At 41.0% G+C, this 21838-nt stretch overlaps 1 protein-coding gene across 1 annotated transcript in view; it reads left to right on the top strand.

Moving 5' to 3' along the window:
- The window catches only part of CBX5 (chromobox 5), a 45322-nt gene extending 24086 nt beyond the window's left edge, over positions 1 to 21236 (top strand). The window contains exons 2-5 of the mRNA XM_040487903.1: positions 1688 to 1866; positions 7848 to 8034; positions 11058 to 11158; positions 12827 to 21236. Of these exons, the coding sequence (XP_040343837.1) occupies positions 1730 to 1866; positions 7848 to 8034; positions 11058 to 11158; positions 12827 to 12977 (576 nt within the window). The 5' untranslated portion in view covers positions 1688 to 1729 and the 3' untranslated portion in view covers positions 12978 to 21236. The remainder of the gene's footprint in view (positions 1 to 1687; positions 1867 to 7847; positions 8035 to 11057; positions 11159 to 12826) is intronic.
- The last annotated feature ends 602 nt before the right edge of the window (positions 21237 to 21838 follow it).

Below are 21838 nucleotides of genomic sequence, written 5' to 3' on the forward strand. Positions count from 1 at the left end.
TTAAATAAGATTTTTTTTTTCTTAAAGCTTAGGACTCTCTTCTAAATTCATGGAAAAATTATTTTGAAACTCCTGTCTACATTTCTCCCCCTGCCACTCCCTCTTCCAAATAAAGGACTTTAATAAAAACTTAGTTTTATTACAGGGCAGTAATGGGTACAATTTTTTGGGTGGGCAGCCCTATTGCTAATAGGTTCTGGAGAGGTGGTTTCCAATTAGATGTTCTTGGAATAATTCCTTAAATGTTGCTAACTTGAGGCAAATTGATAAATGCAACTTTTTATGCTACTTGACTTGAACAAAATTCTGGGATTAGTAGTGGCCTTCCTTGTTCCTGGGAGTCCTCTTCTAGTCAGGATGGAAATATTTTTAGAAAGTGGTGAAGAAAAATCTTTTAAGATTGCAGGAAAAGAAAAATGGAGTTCAGCTAGGAAAACAATTCCTGCTACTCTATAATCCAGGCTGTAGGCATCATTTAACATGGTTAAAGAAGAATTCTTAAAAATGATTATGGAAACAACAACATGGGAACTTAAAAAACTAGATTCTGTGTTGAGTACCCCCTAGTTGTGCATTTTTCTGAGCTTAACTCAATTTCCATTTGTGTTGCCTTGCTTCAGCTTTCCTTGGGCCTATGAATGGTTCCTCTGTGTTTTGAGGCTTCGTGTTGATGTGAGTCTGGGGCCAGAGTTCTTTTTCCTCCTCTTCTTCCTTTGGCCCATGGTCAACTCCAGTTAAGAGAGGTACCTCCTTAACTATTTGGATTAGTCGAGCCTTGAGAATTACTGAACAATCCAGTAACTAATTTCTATTTTATGGAATAAAATTTTCTTTTTCTCCCTACCTTTCTCCCATCCCCAAATGAAGAAGGAGGCTTGCTGTGTCTGAGATGCCAGCCTTGCTTTTGTAAGCTGATGGATAGTATGTAGGGACAAGCTCAATTTGTTTAAGGGAGAGATGTACCAGGTCACCGAAGACAGTGGTGAAAGATGCCTGACCAAGCCTTTTTTGTGTGCTGCTAAGAGGCTAGTCAGGATCCTTAGAGCAGAGGAAGGCTTACAATTTGTGGCTTTTCTTTTTTCATTTTTATAAAGAAACTTACTCACCTTGTAGGGAAAGGTTTTAATTCTATCCCTCTTTTAAGCTGATGGTTTTCCGCATTTCTTTGAGATCCTGGGTTGTAAACAGTTACAGGAGTAACATACCATACCACTTGTCTTTTGGAATCTGAAAATAGAGGAGTTAGACAGTTGTGTCTAATAATGATCTTGGTCTTGTAAGCTGAAGAGAAAGTTATGGTTGGGAAAGTGGGGATTCACCCAGTTTTTACTTATATTCTTAGGAATCATCTGTAGAATGCTTCAAGACCCAAGAGAGGGGTACAGTACTCCCTGCATTCCATCAAGAAGAGACAAAGGTTTTTTTTGTTTTTGTTTTTTTAAATTTTTTAGTGTATTTATTTATTTATTTAGAGAGAAAGTGAGTGAGCGGGGGAGGGGCAGAGAGAGGGAGAGGGAGACAGAAACCCAAACTGATGTGGGGCTCAGTTTCCCAAACTGTGAGATTATGACCTGAGCCAAATCAAGAGTCGGATGCTTAACTGACTGAGCCACCTAGGTGCCCCAAGCAGTGACAGAGTTATAACTCCTTGTATGGATTCTGACCATTTTGTCCTTCCTATTTGCAGGAACCCGGTGGCCTTAGTCCTTCAGGTGGAACAGCTTGCGACATGGGCAAGAAAACCAAGCGGACAGCTGACAGTTCTTCTTCAGAGGATGAGGAGGAGTATGTCGTGGAGAAGGTGCTAGACAGGCGTGTAGTTAAGGGGCAAGTGGAATATCTACTGAAGTGGAAAGGCTTTTCTGAGTAAGTGCCTTCTTTTAGGCCTTCGGACTCTATCGGGTGGATACCTTTGGTTTCTTTCCCCATGAGCCACCACCATCTTTGTCTTTTCTTCTCTCCACCTGCACTCCTAAGAGTCAGAAGACACAGCAGTAAACGAAACAGAAGTCTCTCCCTTGGAGCTGGGGTTCTAGTGATAATGCTTTTGAGAGACAGTATGGTGAATTAGGTGCGTAGATGTGGAGCCAGATCGCCTGGGTCCAGATTCTTGCTCCCCAACTTAAGAGCTGGGTGACCTTGGTTTTAGTTCCGTATTCTTTTTCTTCTTCAATAGAATAGGAAATAGTACTTGTCATAGAGATGTTGGGTAGATGTAGAGCCTGACACGTAAGTTCAGTGTAACTATAAACTGTTACTGGGGTGCCAGGCTGGATCAGTTGGTACAGCACGTGACTCTTGATCTGAGGATTGAATTTGAACCTCATGTTGGGTGCAGAGATTATTTAAAAATAAAATCTTTCTTTCTTTTTTCTTTTTATTTTATTATTTATTTATTTTTTTAACGTTTATTTATTTTTGGGACAGAGAGACAGAGCATGAACGGGGGAGGGGCAGAGAGAGAGGGAGACACAGAATCAGAAACAGGCTCCAGGCTCTGAGCCATCAGCCCAGAGCCCGACGCGGGGCTCGAACACACGGACAGCGAGATCGTGACCTGGCTGAAGTCGGACGCTTAACCGACTGCGCCACCCAGGCGCCCCTCTTTTTTCTTTTTAAAAAGTATAAACTGGGGTGCCTTGGTGGCTCAAGTCAGTTAAGCATCCGACTGTTGATTTTGGCTCAGGTCATGATCTCACAGTTTGTGGGTTCAAGCCTGGAGTTGGACTCTGCACTGATAGTGTGGGGCCTGCTTGGGACACAATCACACTCATTTTCTCCCCCCCCCCCCCCCCGCACTCATGCCCTCTTTCAAAAATAAACATTAAAAAATAAATAACTAAAAATTGTTACTGTTACTATTCCTTTGAATATAACTAATCTAAAATATATATGTTTAAGCAGAAGATGTCCACCCCATAGCCTAGTTTTTCAAAATGATCCTTGAATCTCAGAAGTGACCTAGGATGAAGGATTTATTTTAAATTTTTTTTTTCAACGTTTTTTATTTATTTTTGGGACAGAGAGAGACAGAGCATGAACGGGGGAGGGGCAGAGAGAGAGGGAGACACAGAATCGGAAACAGGCTCCAGGCTCCGAGCCATCAGCCCAGAGCCTGACGCGGGGCTCGAACTCACGGACCACGACATCGTGACCTGGCTGAAGTCGACGCTTAACCGACTGCGCCACCCAGGCGCCCCTGAAGGATTTATTTTAATGGGAAACTTAAGTCTGAGGCCACATTTCCCCCCACATGGGCCAATATTTATTTTTGTTTTAATTTCATTTAAAAAAAATTTTTTTTTAATGTTTATTTATTTTTGACAGAGAGAGACTGAGCATGAGCGGGGGAGGGGCAGGGCAGAGAAGAGGGAGGCACAGAATCTGAAGCAGGTTCCAGGTTCTGAGCTGTCAGCACAGAGCCCGATGTAGAGCTCAAACTCACAGACCACGAAATCATGACCTGAGCTGAAGTCAGATGCTCAACCAACTGAGCCACTCGGGCGCCCTTTTTTGTTTTAATTTAAAATGTACAGCTGAAGCAAAAGAAATGGAGTGAACACTCAGATACACATTGCCCTAGTTTCTGCAATTAATAATATACTATATCAGTCTTGGTTTTTGGGGGTTTGTTTTGTTTTGTGTTTTTATGTTTGTTTTTTTTTTTAAGACCTGAACCTATCACCCCCCATCCCTGCCCTTTTTTTTTTTTTTTATGTTTATTTATTTATTTATTTATTTAATTTTTTTTTTTCAACGTTTATTTATTTTCGGGACAGAGAGAGACAGAGCATGAGCGGGGGAGCGGCAGAGAGAGGGAGACACAGAATCGGAAACAGGCTCCAGGCTCCGAGCCATCAGCCCAGAGCCCGACGCGGGGCTTGAACTCACGGACCGCGAGATCGTGACCTGGCTGAAGTCGGACGCTTAACCGACTGCGCCACCCAGGCGCCCCAATGTTTATTTATTTTTGAGAGAGACAAAGACAGAATGCGAGTGGGTTAGGGGCAGAGAGAGGGAGACACAGAATCCGAAGCAGGCTCCAGGCTCTGAGCTGTCAGCACAGAGCCGGACGCGGGGCTGGAACTCACGAGCTGTGAGATCGTGACCTGAGCCCATGACCTCAGCCGAAGTCAGATGCTCAACCGACTGAGCCACCCAGGCTCCCCTTTAATCCATGAGCTTTAAGAATGATACCGAAGTGGGGCACCTGGGTGGCTCAGTTAAGCATCTGACTCTTGATTTTGGCTCAGGTCATGATCTCATGGTCATGAGATTGAGCTCTGTGTCAGGCTTCACTCTGACTGTGGAGCCTGCTTGGAATTTTCTCTCTCCCTCTCTCTCTGCCCTTCCCCTGCTCACACTTACTCTCTCTCTCTCTCTCTCTCTCTCTCTCTCTCTCTCAAAATAAATAAACATTACAAACAAAACAAGTGATACTGAGGTATTGATTGGAATGTCTGTTAGGAAGTATCTGGCTTTATGCTGAAGTGCTAAAGGAGATTATTCTTTGCAAGAAATAGAACTAGACATATATTGAAGCACAGAAGAGGTAGCTTGAAAGGTGAAGTATGTGAGGCTGTGTAATCGTTAGACATTTTGCCTCAATTTCTGATTAATTCCCTTCCCAGGATGCCTGATAACAAAGAATGGATTTCTCAGAACCCCAGTGAACTGATAGAAAGTGATGTAGGCTTCTTGGAGTGGCTGTCCAATAGAAATCTAATGCAAGCCACATGTGTAATTTTAAATTTTTTGGTGGCCACATTAAAGAAGAGTGAAATTCACTAAATTCTACTCCTAAAACCAATACTATATTACATGTTAACTAACTTGAATTTAAATGAAATCTTGGAAGAAAGAAAAAGTGAAATTAATTTTAATAATTTATCTAACACAGTGTATCAAAATGCTATTTCAACATTAATCAGTCTAAAGATTAAAATATCATACATTGTTTTTTATGCTGTCTTAAAAACCTGATGTATATTTTATAGCACATCTCAGTTCAGACTAGTCACATTTCAAGCGTTCAGAAGCCGCTTGTGGCTAATTGTTATCATACCAAACATCTTAACATTAAAGTGTAGGGCTTCAAGATACTAAAAAGGTTGAAGTTTTGACAGTGTCTTTGGACAAAGGTCTGAATCAGGAGCCTATAGAACATACTTAAGGTTATTTCGTACGTAAGTCAACATTTCTCATTTGGAGCACTTTTGGCATTTTAGGTGGGACAGCTCGTGCACTACAGGATGCTTAGCATCTCTAGCACACAGCACCACAGGTAGCACAGCAATGAGAATATGCCCTTCATATTTCTGAAGAGGAATGGTATCACAGCATCCTTTAGAGATGAGAAATACAAGTTGGATAGACCAAGGAATAGGAATTAAAATAATATGGAGGGGTGCCTGGCTGGCTCATTTAGTGGAGTGTGCGACTCTTATTCTTGGGGTCCTGAGTTTGAGCCACACATTGGGTATAGAGATTACTTAAATAAGTGAATAAACTTTAAAGAAAATAACACTGAAAGATTTTAAGGGTGTTTATTGGGCCCAGTGAATCACCATTGGAAACTCCTGGTCGTTTTAAAGGTACTTGAAACTATATGTGTATTTGAGCTACTGGTAGCTTACATAGATTAAAGGGGGGAAGACAGTTTGAGGTAGATGGATTAAAGCAATTGTCCTTACTTTCTCAGAAATGCCCAGGATTTCATTAAAGATGAACAAATTTTGCCCACTTCAGCATTGTCTATAATTAAGTACCTACTGCTTGTTAGGCAATGGTCAGATTTTACTTCATGTGTTCTCTTTAATTCTCATAACAGCCTTTGGAAGTATTTTCAGTTTACAGATGAGGAAGTTAGCGAAGTTACTTGCCGAAGATAGTGTAAGCATCTGGCACTGGTTAAGTGCTGGCACAAGGATCCAGTATCCGATTTCTTGGCCCTGATGGCCCAGGCTCTTTTTAAATTATATCATGCTGTCTTGTGGGGGAAAATTGGTTGATGTAGAAGCAGCAATACTAATATGGTAGGAGAAGAGGTAAACCTATTATAGCATTATAGGACCGGCTTGGCTTGCTGTCAGTAGAGACTCTGTCCTATCCCCCCATGTCTGCCTGCTTGTGTCACAGTGTTGGCATGCCTCTTGCTTTTGGTGTCTTAATTTCTTCTGGGATAGTAAGCTATATGGTTTGTGGATTTGGGGGAAAGTTACTGTATGAGGTGGTTTTTTGTTTTTTGCTGAAAGAAGAGCTATGAAGGAGAGTCTTTTCTGGTTTTAGCTCAGATGATTTTGAAATACATTTTGTCTTATTCTCAAGCTCTTTTTGCAGAAGGTTATTTAAATCTAGAGTAAATACCAGATTTTTCCATTATTCTGCTTATTTAAGTCAAGTTATTCTGGCATGTGTTCAAACCATGCCCATCTAAAGACACCTTATTTAAAAAACAATATTTAAAATGATAGTGCATACATTAAATAATTTTTTCCCAAGTCAGTGAAAGGATTGTAGAAATCATTTTCTACATTTTAAATCATTTTCGTTCACATATAATCATTAATCATCCTACAACTAAAATACATTTTTAGGTGTACTTTAATATAAACTAGTAATACTCTGTTAACCAAAAGAACTTCTGCCACTGGCTAGGAGTGAAAAGGATGCCTGGTCTGGTTTTTCCCATGTAGGTACATTTCATGCTTTGATTCCATAAGCTTCTGATGCAGTTGGTAGTTTGGTTTTCCAAAACCCATGCCAGGAATACATAGAACAACTTTGTGAATAATAACTGTTTGTTTTTCTCTTAATGGGACTCCCATGATCCACGTTTAATTAAACTCATTTATTCAGTTTGGGTTTTTTTATTAATATAAAAATGTATTTTGACTAGTAACAGTAGTCTTGAATCCATAGCATTGAATAATACATTCCAAATCCCACTTCTGAGTTGTCTTCCTACCATTTGCCTATATTCTAATGATTGAAGCCGTCACTACCTTTTTTCTTAATAATTATTTTCAGTCCTTCAATAATTGTTGATATTTCTTCAAAATAAGTAAAGTTAGTGTTAGTAAAGTTAGATAGTGTAAACTGGGGGTCTTACTATGTTATTCCTTAGGATTCTCATAGGTATGAAATCACATTTTGCCACTTAAAAGCAGAATTCATGTTTGAGTTTTTAAAAGCTTTATTGAGGTATAATTTACATACCATAAAATTCATTCATTGAAAATGTACAATTCAACAAATTTTAGTAAATTCATAGAGTTGTGTAGCCACTATTAATTACCACACTCAACTTTTAGAATTTCCATAATCTCCCCAGATGCCCTTGAACTCATTTGTAGTTAATCCCAAACCTCAGCCTCGAGGAACTACTGGTCTGCTTTTTGTCTCTAAATGTGTCTTTAGTAGACATTTCATATAAATGGAATCCAATAATATATAGCCTTTTGCATCTGGTTTCTTTCAGCTTATTATTTTTGAGGCTCTTTCATATTGTGGCATGTATTAATTAGTATTGCGTTTCTTTTGTTGCTGAATAGTATTATGTGTAGATATACCGCATTTATTCATCCGTTCACAAGTTGATGGACATTTGAATTGTTTTCTGTCTTTGGCTATTAAAATGCTGCTATAAGTAATTGTGTGCAAGTTTCTTTGTGGATATATTTTTTCATTTCTCTTGGATAGATCCTGGGATCAAATTTATTATCTCTTTTAAGTATAGGTTTTTTTTTTCGTTTTGCCTATTTGTCTTTAAGAAAGCATTCGATTTTTTTCCCCCTCATTCTTTCCTTTTTTTTTTTTTTCTTTTTCTTTCCATTCTTTGTGCCCAGGGAGCACAATACTTGGGAACCTGAGAAAAATTTGGATTGCCCTGAGCTAATTTCTGAGTTTATGAAAAAGTATAAGAAGATGAAGGAGGGTGAAAATAACAAACCCAGGGAGAAGTCAGAAAGTAACAAGAGGAAATCCAATTTCTCGAACAATGCTGATGATATCAAATCCAAAAAAAAGAGAGAGGTAAGCTTCCTTTTCCCTTTTCCCCACAAACAATTGTTTTGCCACTCACCCACCCTCCCCCTGCCGCCCCGCCCCCCCTCCCCCCCAGCCTTATTATGGTTGTTTCTTTTCTAAGGATGGTCTGCAAGGTAATTTGTTGAACAAAAGAGCTTCCAGGGAGATATGTTTATTGACTACAGCGCCCCCTCCTGGCTGAGTGAGAAATGTAATACTGTATGCGTTTCACTGAATTGTATTAAGGTGGCAAAATTAAATCCCTCTAAAACAGGCAGCCACTCTCTGTCTTTTCCATGAGTAAGGCAGCTAGGTTATCTTAGATGGGGAGGGACTTGACATTTTTAAGTCTACAAAAAGGGCTTTAAAATGTTTACTACTTTATTTACTTTTTTCCTTTTGTTCCAAAGGTAGCACTTACTTTCAAACTTTTATATTCTCTTGCTTTTTAAAATTGAGGTGTAATTCTCATAACATACAGTTAACTATTTTAAAGTGTACATTTCAGTGGCATGGGTATTTTCTCTTTTGATCTTATTCTACATATTCCAAATAAATTAATTTTCATCTCTTGAATCTTTTTATTGTTCAGTTTGGAAAGTGTGTTTATGAAGTATTGGTTGATTCAGTTGCTTTAATCCTTCTGATCTTCAGCTCTCAAATAACTAGCATAAGCACTGTTCTTACCTCTCTTTTTTCATCTATCTGTGTACACACACATACATACACACACACCCCACCAGCTTCCACTCGTTTATTTCAAGGTTATGAAGCCTTTTGTGTTGAAGGATGTATCATACCCTTAACGTTTAATAAAATAAAAGCATAAGTCCACTTCTCAATCTTCAGCATCACTGCCATAAGCGTCTCTATTTATCTTCATTCTACTTGGTACCCATTTTTCTAGAACATTAGTTCTCAGCCCTGGCTGCATATTAGAATCACCGGGGCCGCCCCCCCCGCGTAAAAAAAGAAAAGATCCGGTACCCAAGATGCACCCCAGACCAATTACATTTAGATTTCTGTGGGTCAGACCCCTAGGCATCAAGGACCTATATATAAGTGATAGAGAAAATGGGAGATCAGCATTCCAAAAGAATTGAAAATAAGAGTAAAAGATTGGAAGCTACAAGTGAAAGTGGACTCTGGGTTTGTGTTTGTCTCCTTATTTGTTTCCCTGATTAATTTTATTTTTTACAACCTTATTTTTTAAAACTATTCTGGTGAGGGGTGTATATCATTATGGTATAGTGTACTGATGAGGATTTGAGAATGCCTTCCCTTCTCTAAGGAGCTAAGACTTGGTTCTTTTTTTTTTTTTTTCCCCTTTTTTATTAGTCCTTTGTATTCTGTTTTTTTGTCATTTGATTCATTTTCTAGGTAAGTAAAGAGACCAAATGGCACAGTGTAAGACTTGTGACTAGCCATTTGTGCCATATAGTTTGTTTTTCCTCAACATAAGGTTTCTGTCCTTTTGAAAGGAACAATCTGGCTTAGACCTACTGGCCAGCATAGAGAGTTGTCTTCCGAGGCCAGGTTCTGATGCCACTGACCTTGAAAACAACCCCCACACGTCCCTTACATTGTGATGTTCATCTGGGGCCCCTGACAGCATTCTCAGCAGTGCTCCCGGCTGTCAGGTAGGCAGCCAGAAAGATAGGTGATTGTATGTTTTAAAGATACAGGAGGGGATTACGTTTCTTTCTTTAGACCACTGCAGAAGAAATTTGTTAGTCGGCATTATGCCTGATTTAAGATTACTGCCTGTGTGATGATTTTAGCATTTTCCTCGCCTCGGCTCCTTTTCAGCAGCTTGAACATTTTTCTTCCCTTCCCTCCCTATGTGGCAAACTGTTTTCAGCCGCCAGCTATGATTTACGACTCAGTTCGTGCGCCAGCATTCCAGCTGTGAGCAGCTGTGTGCACATCTGGGAACCTCCTCCCCTTAAGCGCCCCCAAAAGAGGCTGTGTTTTTGAGTCAGTATCTCCCCTGATCCGTGCATGGAATTTCCTTCCCAGTGTGGGTTCTGGTATCTTTGGGGACCACCTGGATCCTGAATACTTTGTATCTCAGAAAAAAGCAGGGTGAATGTCAGATCAAAGAGATTTTATTATGAAAATCAGACATCAGAGATTTAGTTCATTTGGGCAGTCTTTCTAAATCTTTTTTATGTTGCCACTAGATAAGTTTGCATTATTTTCTATAATAAGGTTTTTAAAATTACCTGGTTTGTCTAAATTTTCACCATTTTGCTCGCAACCAGTGCCATCACCCTTGAGTCGGGTGTACACTTGTCTTGATTGCATGATTACATTTTGGCCAAGTTTGAGTAATCTAGAAAATGATCAGTTTGTTTTAAATCACTGTCCAGTTCTGTTCTCTAATGAACAGTTCTGTTCTCTCCTTCAGGAGGGGATGGGCATAGACCAGGCCCTCTTCTTCAAGCATGTGGGTATTGCAGTATGTGAGCTCTGAAAGAAATTTGCTGTTTTATGGTACTGCCTTGAATCATTCTTACTGCTGTTCTTTCATACATATAGAGGACTATGTTAAAGAAAAAAAGTATTAGAAATATCGGTCACTGTTAAACTAAATGTCTAAAAAATTAAGAGGTGGTATATTTGAAGTTTATAAAGTGAAAAAGGGTTTAGTTCAGGTAAGCATGGACTTGTTTATCATCTTGGAAGCAGCATTGTAGGGGTAGTCAATTCATAATATCAAGGAGGTTTGATTACAGGGTTAGATGAGTTCCTCGATGATGATTTCAGGATGTCTTACGGGATATGAAAGAGTTTTGGGGGCCATTTCCTAATCCTGTGAAGGAGTATTAGAAAGACAACTGCATCTTCTTACAAAAATACCTCTTAGCATCACTGTCACTGGCTGGCCCACTATTGTATTTCTTAAGTTCTAAGAATTCTTTGAATTGGTGACAAAATGAACTTAGGTTGTGCTTTGTTGAGCTGAGAAACAGGGTTTTTTTTTACTCTTCTCCAAGCTGTAAACTTTCTTTATCTTCTATTTATAGCAGAGCAATGATATCGCTCGGGGCTTTGAGAGAGGACTGGAACCAGAAAAGATCATTGGGGCGACAGATTCCTGTGGCGATTTAATGTTCCTAATGAAATGGTGAGAGAGATTGGGCCTCAGTGTACAATTGTGTTTCTTTGCCAGTGACTTGAGTTTGTATGGAAGATAGGGAAGACCGAGTATTTCCCAACGAAGAATTTTGATTGTCAAAGATCTTTGGCTCATATCACCTATAACTATTAACGGGAATTATGATCGAGAATGAATTTAAGATATTCCCAAGCTTTGGTATTAAGCCAAATTACATTAGCCCCAATACCTAAGGTAGCTTTAGGTAGGAACCCTATAGACATGACCTAACCATTTATTTACACAGTTCTGAATCATTTACCATCAGACCATGAGCCTGTGGCCATGAGATGGGAGTTGAGTGAGGCTTTCTGCCATCACTGAGGATCAAAACAACTGAATGATGTCTAAAAAAGAAAAATAATCTCAACAAAAAGCTTTAAGACTAATACTAGCCAAAGCATAAGTTATTTCATCCGGTGGAGGGAATGTCTCTTAGAGGAAAGTGTAGTTACTTCCCCTCAATTTGGTTTCTTAAAGACAGGGTGATTTATGGTGTGGCCCTCACCACCTCTCTGTTTGCAAGTATTCTGGGCTTGTGATTTAAGCTTGGTCTCTAAATAGAGGCTTCATGCTGCATTGCTGCTGAGGAAGCTAATTTACCTTAAAAGTTGTAGAATCAAAAGGTTTAATATTTTATCTGATCGAAATTTTGCTGGTAAATTACCCAGAAGCCTAGATTTGAAGAATCATTATACTCTGTCAGAAGTAAGGAGCTGTATTGACTGCTTTTCCCACTCAGCCATATGCGTTACACGATTTACATTCACATATTAACTAGCTTTTTTTCCCCACCGCAGTCCAAATTTGAGTATCTGCTCTGAGCTGTGTGTTTTCCCCTCCTCTTTTCATCTGTAATACTTACCTCTATGAATTAAATATCTCCGTTTTCTAGAAAAGGAGGTAGTTGTCTTTGCTCAAGTGTCGGTGGAATTTTAACTTAAAATATTTTTTTTTCTTGATTTGGAATCCTGGTTAAGACTTGCTGTGTTTTTCTGTCCTACATGGTAGTAGAGGCTTTGTAAACTTGGATAATTGAAATTTGCAGTTAATTCCTACATTTCATTTTAGTGACTAAATTTTACATTCTCCTTTATTCTCCCTTGTATAAGTACTGTTGCTGACTTAAATTTCTGTTTTCTTATTATTCCAATCCATAGTTCTCTCCAGAAGGACAATGAGTGTTTAAAAGGCCACAAGATGAGGAAGGTTAAGACCTTTTCACTCAGATGATCCAGAAACTGGGTTGATCAATCTGTGCATAATCAATAGGACTGAATGTAGGTTTGATCGTGTGTTCACTCACATGCTCATACACACAAATCAGAATTACAGGAGCGAAATTTATATAATTTCATTTTCAGCCTTTTGATTAAGCCTTCTGTTTTTCATCTGAGTTCTAGCTGAAGACTTCTGTTTCTGTCTGATGTGGTAGTTAAATGATACTCCCTGGTAATTTTTATTTACTTGAATTTCTCCTTGAAAATATTGAGCTGTTAGGGTCCTTCTCACCTTGAAATCAAGATGGAGAGGAAATCAAGTCCGTTAAATCCATATAACAACGTAAACCTTGGTTTAGATAGATTATCTCTCATTCTTACTTCCTCTCCTTCTAAGTCTCATATTCTCTCTCTCCAGGAAAGACACAGATGAAGCAGACCTGGTTCTTGCAAAAGAAGCTAATGTAAAATGTCCACAGATTGTGATAGCATTTTATGAAGAGAGACTGACGTGGCATGCCTATCCTGAGGACGCGGAAAACAAAGAGAAAGAAACAGCAAAGAGCTAAAGGAGGGGGTGGTCTCTGTCATTTCTCTTTGTATATAATACATTCACCTCCCTGCCTCCTCTCCCTTCTGCCCACCCTGTTCTATCCTAAACACATCCATAAAAAATGTGCTTATCACTGTGCTCCACAGGAGAAATGTTGGTATTGGTTCTCTTGTAACATAACTGATGGTCTGATTCATGATAAGTGTCTCTCTGTGAAGACCAGGCATTTACATACTGTGTGTAATTCCCACAATTTTTTCCTTTGCCCTGATCTCTTCCTTCTGCTCCCCTGTGACCTCAAGATGAGTTTTAACTTTTTAAACATCTTAGAGTCTTGATCTTTTCAGGGTTAGTTGCTTTTTAGATTGGGGGATTTTGTTATAATGATGATGAATTTTGGTTTCTTGCTTTGGTTCTTAGAACATGTTGATGACCAGCTAGCTTTTGTTTTGAGATGTTGGGATGGAAAAGATGTTCCCATCTTTTTAAAAAGCCAATAGCAACTGCCTACCTGTTGGGGCTTTCCCAACCTCATTCAGCTCTACCCAGTAGAATACAGGGTTCCTGGTGTGGTCTTCTGGGCCACCCTCTGTTGTTCATCCCCACTCATCCTCCCAGAATAGCTCCATCCTTTGGAGGACTTGAAATTTTACACTCAAATTTGTCAAGGCACTCTTAGCTCCAGGACTTTTGGCCTTGTTTCTTATCAATCCTTGATTCTACTTCTGCAAGGTGGTGTAGTCGGTCATACAATGACAAGAATATTAACTGTGGAGATTTTTAGCTATTAGTACATGAGGATGATGGGGTAGGATATAATTGTCTTTATTATCACATATGGTATATATGTATTATTTCCTTCCATCCCTCACATTTGGACTATATATTTATGTAGGTGTGAGTGACTGCCTGGTGCTTGCTTGTGCCAAGGTGCTAGGCACCCTCCAGCCCTGCCAACTTTTGTGGCCTCCCAAAGCATTCCTGTTACCAAAGAGGCTTCAGACCTGACTCTCACTTCTCCGTGGACCCAAGTGTCCCCTCCATGCCATTATTTTCAGTGGGGAATTCTTGGAGGGGAGCCATCGGCCACAACATCAAATTTTAAATATTCATAGTGTTTATAGTCCTAAATTTCCTGCTTTGTGGACTCCTGGATTTGCCACCAAGAGTCCCCAAAGTATTATAATACTCTTCCCTTTTTCCACCCTCAAACTCTTTGTTGTATCTTATTTTTAAAAATGCATTTCTGTGGAAGACTATCACCTTAGAGTGACAGGCCCTGGCATTAGCATGCTGGCACAACCTTCTGTCCCTACTCAGCAAAAGATTTCACTTTTGGCTTCCTCCTGCTTTGCCATTATATTGAGAGATTATTACCATATCCTTCTGCCTTTGTGCCCCAAGAAATGCCCTAATTCTCTTTAACCATTTTCTTTCAGTTGGGGGGGTGGGGGGAGGGTGGCTAGAGAAACAAGACTAAAAGTAAGGAAATAGCAGGGTTATGAGCATCTGTGTCCCAGTCCAAAGCTGAGGAATTAAGAATAAATGCTTGAAATAGCCTTAACTCTAGAGTTCACCAGCCATTGAGGTTGTTTTTGTTGTTGCTTTTGATTTTTAAAACATGTAGCTGTCTGGCCAGGAGCATTCAGCCATTTCTAGATGATTCAGAGTAATCGGGGGAATGGATAGATTGCTCCAGTCCACAGATGAGCTGAATAATATGCAAATCATATACCCATTCATAGCATTTGTTACCATTGCTTTCCTGCTCAGCTGCTGATTGAATTCTGTGTGCTTGTATAAATTATGTCAAAAATTATACTGCACAGTTGAGAAGACAGCTGTTGCTGCAGTGACATGACAGACTGGAACAATGAAGCTTTTGGTTTAAGTCATCCAGGAAAATCCTTCTGAATGGTAATGTGATTGGGTGAGAACTCCTAACCCATAGCTCAAGTGGGTAGGAGTTTTTATCTCCATCTTTCTTTACTCTGAAAGAATTCAAGGTCTAGATCAAGTGCTAGATAATTGTTTAGTACTTAATCTGATGGGCATCTAAAAGAAAGAAAGGATGGTCAGGAAACAAATTTGTCCTACAAAGAGCCAAGAATATCAATTAGGGTAGACAAGAATAAGACAAAAGTAGGCCAGAGCCCCTCAGGAGGTGATCTGGGTCTGTTGATTTGCAGGTGGAGAAAATCACCTTTTATCCATGTAGCCAGTGTGCCTCCCAGGAGCAGTGGGCCTGTAAACTACAGTGACGGTATTTTTAAGACCAAGACCTAGCATTGGACAAAGAACACCACGGAATTATTTTGTGCTGAGATTGGTCCTGAGAAACCTGGAGCATGTGGTTGCCGTGGTTATAGGTAATATTTAAGGTACTCATCAAAACCTGGTTTTCTTTTAACAACGGAAGTATCATCTACAACTCATCAGCCCTTTAAAACCTTACTCTTCACTCCATGTTTTCTGTTCACAGTTTATTGAATCATGGTCTTGTACTGAGTGCTGCCAGCACGATTTTTGTTGTTTTCCCTGACTACCCACAGCTGCTTCGGTAGGAATGTAGGGAGCCAGGGGCCAGTATTGATTTCAGCCCTCAACAGAAAGGAAACCAGATGCCCGCCTGTGCCCCCGGCATTTGTTAGTGCTGAGTAGCTGTGCTGGCCCTTGCAGAATTGCAGTCTCAAAGGAAACCTGTTTTCATGGGGCTTTCTCCTCAGAAGAGTTAGTAGCCATGGGCTAAGCACTCCTAAACATCTAGGTCTCAGGTACTCAAAATATGTTTTTCCTGTGTTTAGTCTTCTTTCAAAACCTCATTCTGATGCTGAATTTCTTTTTGTAATCAACATTCAAGGACCTTCCTTTCCACAGAAAGTAGCAGAGTCTTGCCCAGCAGAGTTTACCAAGGTCAGGGTAGCTGCTTTTCTGAGCCCTGAGCTCTGGGCCAATGCCCTCATGTTAGGATTAGCTGTTAGGAACATCGGTCCTGATGGAAGCACCCATTTTTAACCTGGAGAGGGCCGTATCATTTTCCCTCTGCAGTCCAGTTTTCATCTGCTCAAGGGAGCATTTGAGCCGGTGGTGTTCCTTGATGCTCACAAGTCTAGGTGGTCCTTGGCTGTCTTACAGCCATATGTGTGAACTGCTTTTGATTGGTGATGAAAGATTAGTCCTGTTTCCATAGCTTGGGCAGTTAGGTTATTCTTAACTCTCTTCATTTCTGTTCTGTAGCTGGCCTCCTGGAGGCCATTTTCCATCTGTTCAGGTCAGATCCTAGGGCCTTTGGGAAGGTGCTTGGGATTTTCATCTTGTGATTCTGTTGGGTTGGCATTTAGTCCAGCTCACCTAAACAGTCAGGGGTCAGAGGGATCTATCTTGTGTCTGGGCTGGGGAGCAGTTTTTGCCCTTAGGGTTTGAATTTGAGGGCCTAAAATACTACTTCGCAATGCCATGAGAACCCCAGGAAGGGTTATGTCATCAGATTTGAAATGTGGAATTTGTTTCTCACAAATGAGGTCAAAGGAAAAGCTCATTTTGCACCATGATTCCATCCTTTTGGTTTAGATTCTTAGAGTAAAAATCACACTGTTGCGATCTGTACCTTTGTAATCGAACCGCCAGGTGAGCATACCTGTGGCAGGGTGGAGAGAGGAATGGTCTGGATCCAGTGTATTCGAGTTTGATGCTGGCTTTACCGCTAATCGTAACAGTTACGTTTTCAAAAACAGATTACCAGCGTTGCATCCAGGAGTATATGCTCAGAAATCAGTGTCCCCACCCAATTAATAATAGTGGATTTGTATTGAACTGTCCATATTCCAGCCACCTGAGTGTACGTCAACATTCTTTTTATTCAACAAGCATTTTTTGGCCTTGGGGGGGTACAAAGTTCAAGAAGACGCAGTCTCTGGCCTTAACCTTGATGCTGATGTGGGATGAACTGATTGTGAATAGTTCAGTGTAATAAATACCATAAATGGGGACACATTTCTGACTTGGGGGCAGTAGGAGGGTGACAGTTGATTCATATGTGGAAAAGACCTGTGACCTTGGATGAACTGAGCTAACTGGCCATAGATGGACTACAACAAGGACTTGCTTTATTTCAGAAGATAAGGATAACTGAAGGTTGGTTAGAAATGCTGTCGCTGAGAGAGAAAACAGGTGAGTGGGGATTGAGAACCCCTCATTTTGATCCCTGTTTTAGGCTCTTTGCCAAAGTATTTCTTAAGATCTAGTGAATCCTTGTTTGTGGAAAGCGTATTATCTGTGTTGCATATCCAGTTCAGTGTTGGTGACATTATTGTGGGTTCTGTAACACTTATTGCCATCAGAGTTGCTGACACCTTTTTCATTTTCTCATCCCTTTTGGAAGAATTAACGTGAGGTTGGCTTTAACTCTGAAACAAGGACATACTTTTCAGTGACAAGAGATTAGCCACAGAGAAGGCTTGGGGCACATCTAACATGTGAGCCATGTATTCTGTGCAGTGTAGTTTTATTTAACACTACAGGGTGGTGATTTCTGTCCTGGAAATGCACATACCCTGAAGTTTCGGATATAATTAATCTAGGGAAGTCGAGGGTGAGGCCTAGCCCTGTTAAGAACCAGTTTAACCATAAGAAAATTCTCCATTCTGAACCGTATAACCACAAGAAAAAGATACTTTTCGCTGCCTGGGTAACTGAGAATTGACTAACTTTGGTAGAATTCCCAGGAATGAAGAGTAACTGTTCTGGAAATTTACAATGTGCAGGTTCTTTGGATAGCTTCATAAAGACAATTCTAATTTCTTTGTGCTTGTGCTGGATTTCTTGAATTGTAAACTACCTCATCTTGTCTTTTTAGAGTGACTTCAACTTGTCATTGCCACTCTATAACATCATGCTTGACTTTGGTGGTTTTCTAACATGGAGTTTTTTCTATGCCTTGACAGCACATTCTCTTGCCTTTTCATCCGGATCCTCATTTCGTCATCTCGTATTGTTCTTCTGTCAGAGAAATGTTTTAAAATAGCTTAAAATCTTGGTTTATGGGAAGTGATCCTCCACTGCTATTTGTCTCTGGGATCAGTAAGAAAGAGTTAAAACACGGCGGTGGGGGGAGGGGATAGAACCTGCACTGGAGGCAGCTGAGGAGGGAAGAGCCATTAATTAAGACAATTTCAAAGTCAACTGATTGTGATCATTAATGTCACAATAGATCAAAACCTAATTATCACAGCCTAGGTAAGAGCCATCAGTATTAATCGGAAAATCTAATAGGAAACTATTATCAAGAAATTAGGCTAAATTGAATGCAATGAACTTTTTATCTTGCCAGTCTGTTTGTGTGTGAGTGAGAGAGAGCGAGCGTGCGCGCGCGCTAGAGCTGTCTGTGTCCCCTGGCATTGACAAGTATGACCTCACAGTTGATCTAGGCGCCAGTGGCCAGTTCATCACACTTTTTGAGGAATTCCAAACAGACTGAACCTGAACTGTCATTGTCATTTTCATCAGTCTTGAATATTACCATCACCTGGGCTTGTCCAGTGTTGGTCAGGAGTAAAAAAAGGTGTATATTTAGATCTTGGGATGGTCAGTCCTTCCTGGCATTAGAGTAACCCTGGTGGACATTATACCATGTGTGTTGGCAAATCATTCTTTGAGCTTCTGAGGTATGTTAAGAGTCCAGCCACTCTGGCTACTGTGAGTGGGGGCACAGAGGAAAAGAGGGGCTTCCTGCCTGGAGATTCTTTAAGGAGACCCGAGAAGATAGAGTTTAATTGTGTCACAGCACTTTTAAGGCTCAAGTCCGTGTTTTGCAGTTTCCAGTAGCTTTAGGATTTGATTCAAAGCTAGGACTGACTGTGTATTTAGTTTTTTTCCCCCTAGTTTTAGGACAAGGGTCATAATCATTACTACCAGAGTCCAGCCGTAGTCCAAAGGAGGGGGGAAAGTGCTTTTCCTTTTAGCTTTCTTTTGTCAAAAAGTTAGGCCCCTGTCAGGATTTTAAAGAATATTACGAGAGTCTTACAAGTAGTTATAGAGAACACTTCATCCCTTCTCCCTGAATGGAAAACTAGGGGTCACCATTCATATCCTTAATTTTGAGAGCCATTCATGAAGATACTGCAACTCCTGAGGTTGGGCTGGGACAGAAAGTTGGAAAGATGCCTTGTGGCCATTGAGGGGAAGGACAGTGGCAGCAGAAGGATCCCTGCCTCCTGCCTCATCCCATAGGGACTGCTGCTGCCACCGGCACTATTGTTGCTAATCTTGCCCCCCACCCCCTCCCCTCCCAACCTTGCAATTCCACGCACGATCAAGATCACCGCTGGGGACAAGGTTCTCGTTTAAATGAGGTTTTGTTCTTGAATTTCAGGATTTAGGAGTAGGGGTTCTCACACAGAACTCTGGGAAATCAGCGTGACTTAGTCCTTCACCTCTTAACGATAAAGTGAATATTTCTTTATGAAAGAATTCATGCCCTTAATGCTTGAAATGGAATTTTATTTGCAGAATATCCATTAACACGTGACTTTCAGAAGCAGTTTGTGTCTCCAAGCTTCCTTGTGTTATGCCAGATAAAGAATAGGCCCTCTGTTAATACTTGTGGGTTGATGGAGATCATCTAGTTTGCAGTGTAAGGTATACCTGCTGACTTCCTTTGCTTGCAAGTGCGCCCTAAGAAGTAAAATGCCCTGGGGAGTGGAACAAGAATTGAGTGGATGCTGACTACGTGTGCCAACCTCCTCAACTGATTCATAATGGCTGACCTTGGGCAAGTCACTCCTTCCAATGCCTCAGTTCCCCATCTGTCAAATGGGGTTAATGATACTGACCTACCTCACAGGGGTGTTGTGAGGCATTGTAAATCAAAGTTGGTAGAGTACCGTAGGGTCCTCGCTGGAGGATGCCTTGAGCCGAAGTCTAAAGTCTAGGCCTGACATGGGCTTTAGTCCTCACTGAGCTGTCCCAAGGTTGGAACTGCCAGTGACCTCGGCAAGTTCTCTGCCCCCCACCCCCACCCCTCATCAAAGCTGCTAGTTCAGATGTTGACAGTGTTTTTGTGAATGTTGGAGTCTTTTAATAGTCCAGACTTAGGATGTCATGGGGGAAGGCACTTAGTATTTTCTATGTCTTGCATCCACGAAGAGAGGCTGTTCCATACCCAAGAGTATTGGATTAGGGAACCACGAGGCAGGGACGCTATTGCTTGTTTCTGCAGGTTGGGTGTTAAGGTCCTGTTCCCCATGGGATTGGAGCAGACTCCAGCTGTCTCAGGAGCAAAATGAACACAGTGGGCTGAATTTACAGCGTTGATTTTATTGCCCCCTGAATGGAATCACTGCACCCTCGCCTCTCCATAGGAACCAGCTGGTTCAATAAACATAACCACTTTGTCCATCCCCTACCAAAAGAGCCACTGTGGGAAAGTTTTTGTCTAGAGATACATTTAACACTCAGAATGAGGCAGTGATACTCCTTAAAGCTTCATCCAACTTACTGTACTCATTTGTCCTCTTTTTCTCAGTGTCCACAGTCTGAATCTGACCTTGACCTCTTTTTCCTCCGGTTTGGGAAAACTTTGGACACTATTTCTACTTGCCCAGATGTGGGCTCAGCCAGCTCTTCCCCACAGGGCTCTTTCTCCTTTCCCCTCTCCTTGGCCCTAGATGTGTAACCCATGGAAAAGCACAAGGTCCTGGCCCCTTGCTGCAGTCACATTCCGGTTCTCCGCGCTCTGTGGACTTTGTTCACTCAGCGCTGGCGGCACCAGGTGGTTCTGTGGAGTTCTGGAGGGTGGAGAGCGCACAGTCTGACCTCCTGCCTCCTGCCAAGTAGCCAGGAGTTGACTCACCCGTGGCCCAGCAGCCCTTGCCCTTTCTCACAGGATGGGATCCGAGAGACTCAAGAGGCTGGGCTTCTTTCCGCACTCTGTCCCATCCTGAGTCACAAAACACATCACACTTGGTAGCCAGATTTCTAAGTGGGAAAATGGGAAGTTGAATTCTCTATGGATCTTTTTGGTTTGTGGGGGAGTTTTGGTTGTGTTTCTTGGTTTTAGTTCAGCCAAACATGTCTGCTTTTCATTTTTTTTATTTTTTTAGGATAAGTGATATATATATATGTTCGCCTTTTAAATGTAAATGTTTAAAAGTAGGCAATTTATGTGTTTCCACAACTGACATTGATGCAGACCTCATTCTCTCCCCCTCTTCCACCCTCTTTTCCCTCTTTTCATACTCTTGTATTGGTTCTAATAAATGGTTGCTTTTCAAATATGGATCCTGAGTGGTGGTTTTGAAGATGCGGGTCTGACACCCTTCCTTAACTTGGGCCCTGGAATGTCAACTAGTTGTCACAAATGTCTTTCCGAAAGAGCTGCGAGACTTCCAGAACAAGGGCTTTTTTCCTGAGGATTGTTGGTCTCTGACTTTCTGCAAATCGCCACAGGGTGGCGCAAGCCTGAGGGAATAAGAGACCATGTATCCTGTTCCCTATTCTATTCCCTAATAACCTGTTGAGACTGCCTTCCTGGTCTCTGGATGCACTCAGCGCTATGCTAGTGGCCCAGAGAGTAAATATTAGCCTTCAGCCTCCCAGGGACCCCCAGAAGAGTCCGCTCCTGGTTATGAAAATTTGTGGAAAACCATACTGGCCATCTAAATCAGGCTTGAAAATCCCAATGTGCGTGAGCTTGTAAATATAGCTATTTTATTATCTTTTCTGATATGCTTCACAAGTGCCAAAGAAACTGTTTCTCTGAGGACCTGATTGTGGGTCAGGAACGTGGTGGGGTGGGGGTAGGTAGCAACTGGAAGTTGGATTAGGAGGAAAGTATGTTAAATAATAGTTTATAATTATTAATTAGTAAAAGCCTGATGC

Source organism: Herpailurus yagouaroundi, unplaced genomic scaffold (assembly GCF_014898765.1).
Source record: "Herpailurus yagouaroundi ecotype Mexico unplaced genomic scaffold, PumYag 166, whole genome shotgun sequence".
Lineage (NCBI taxonomy): Eukaryota > Metazoa > Chordata > Mammalia > Carnivora > Felidae > Herpailurus > Herpailurus yagouaroundi.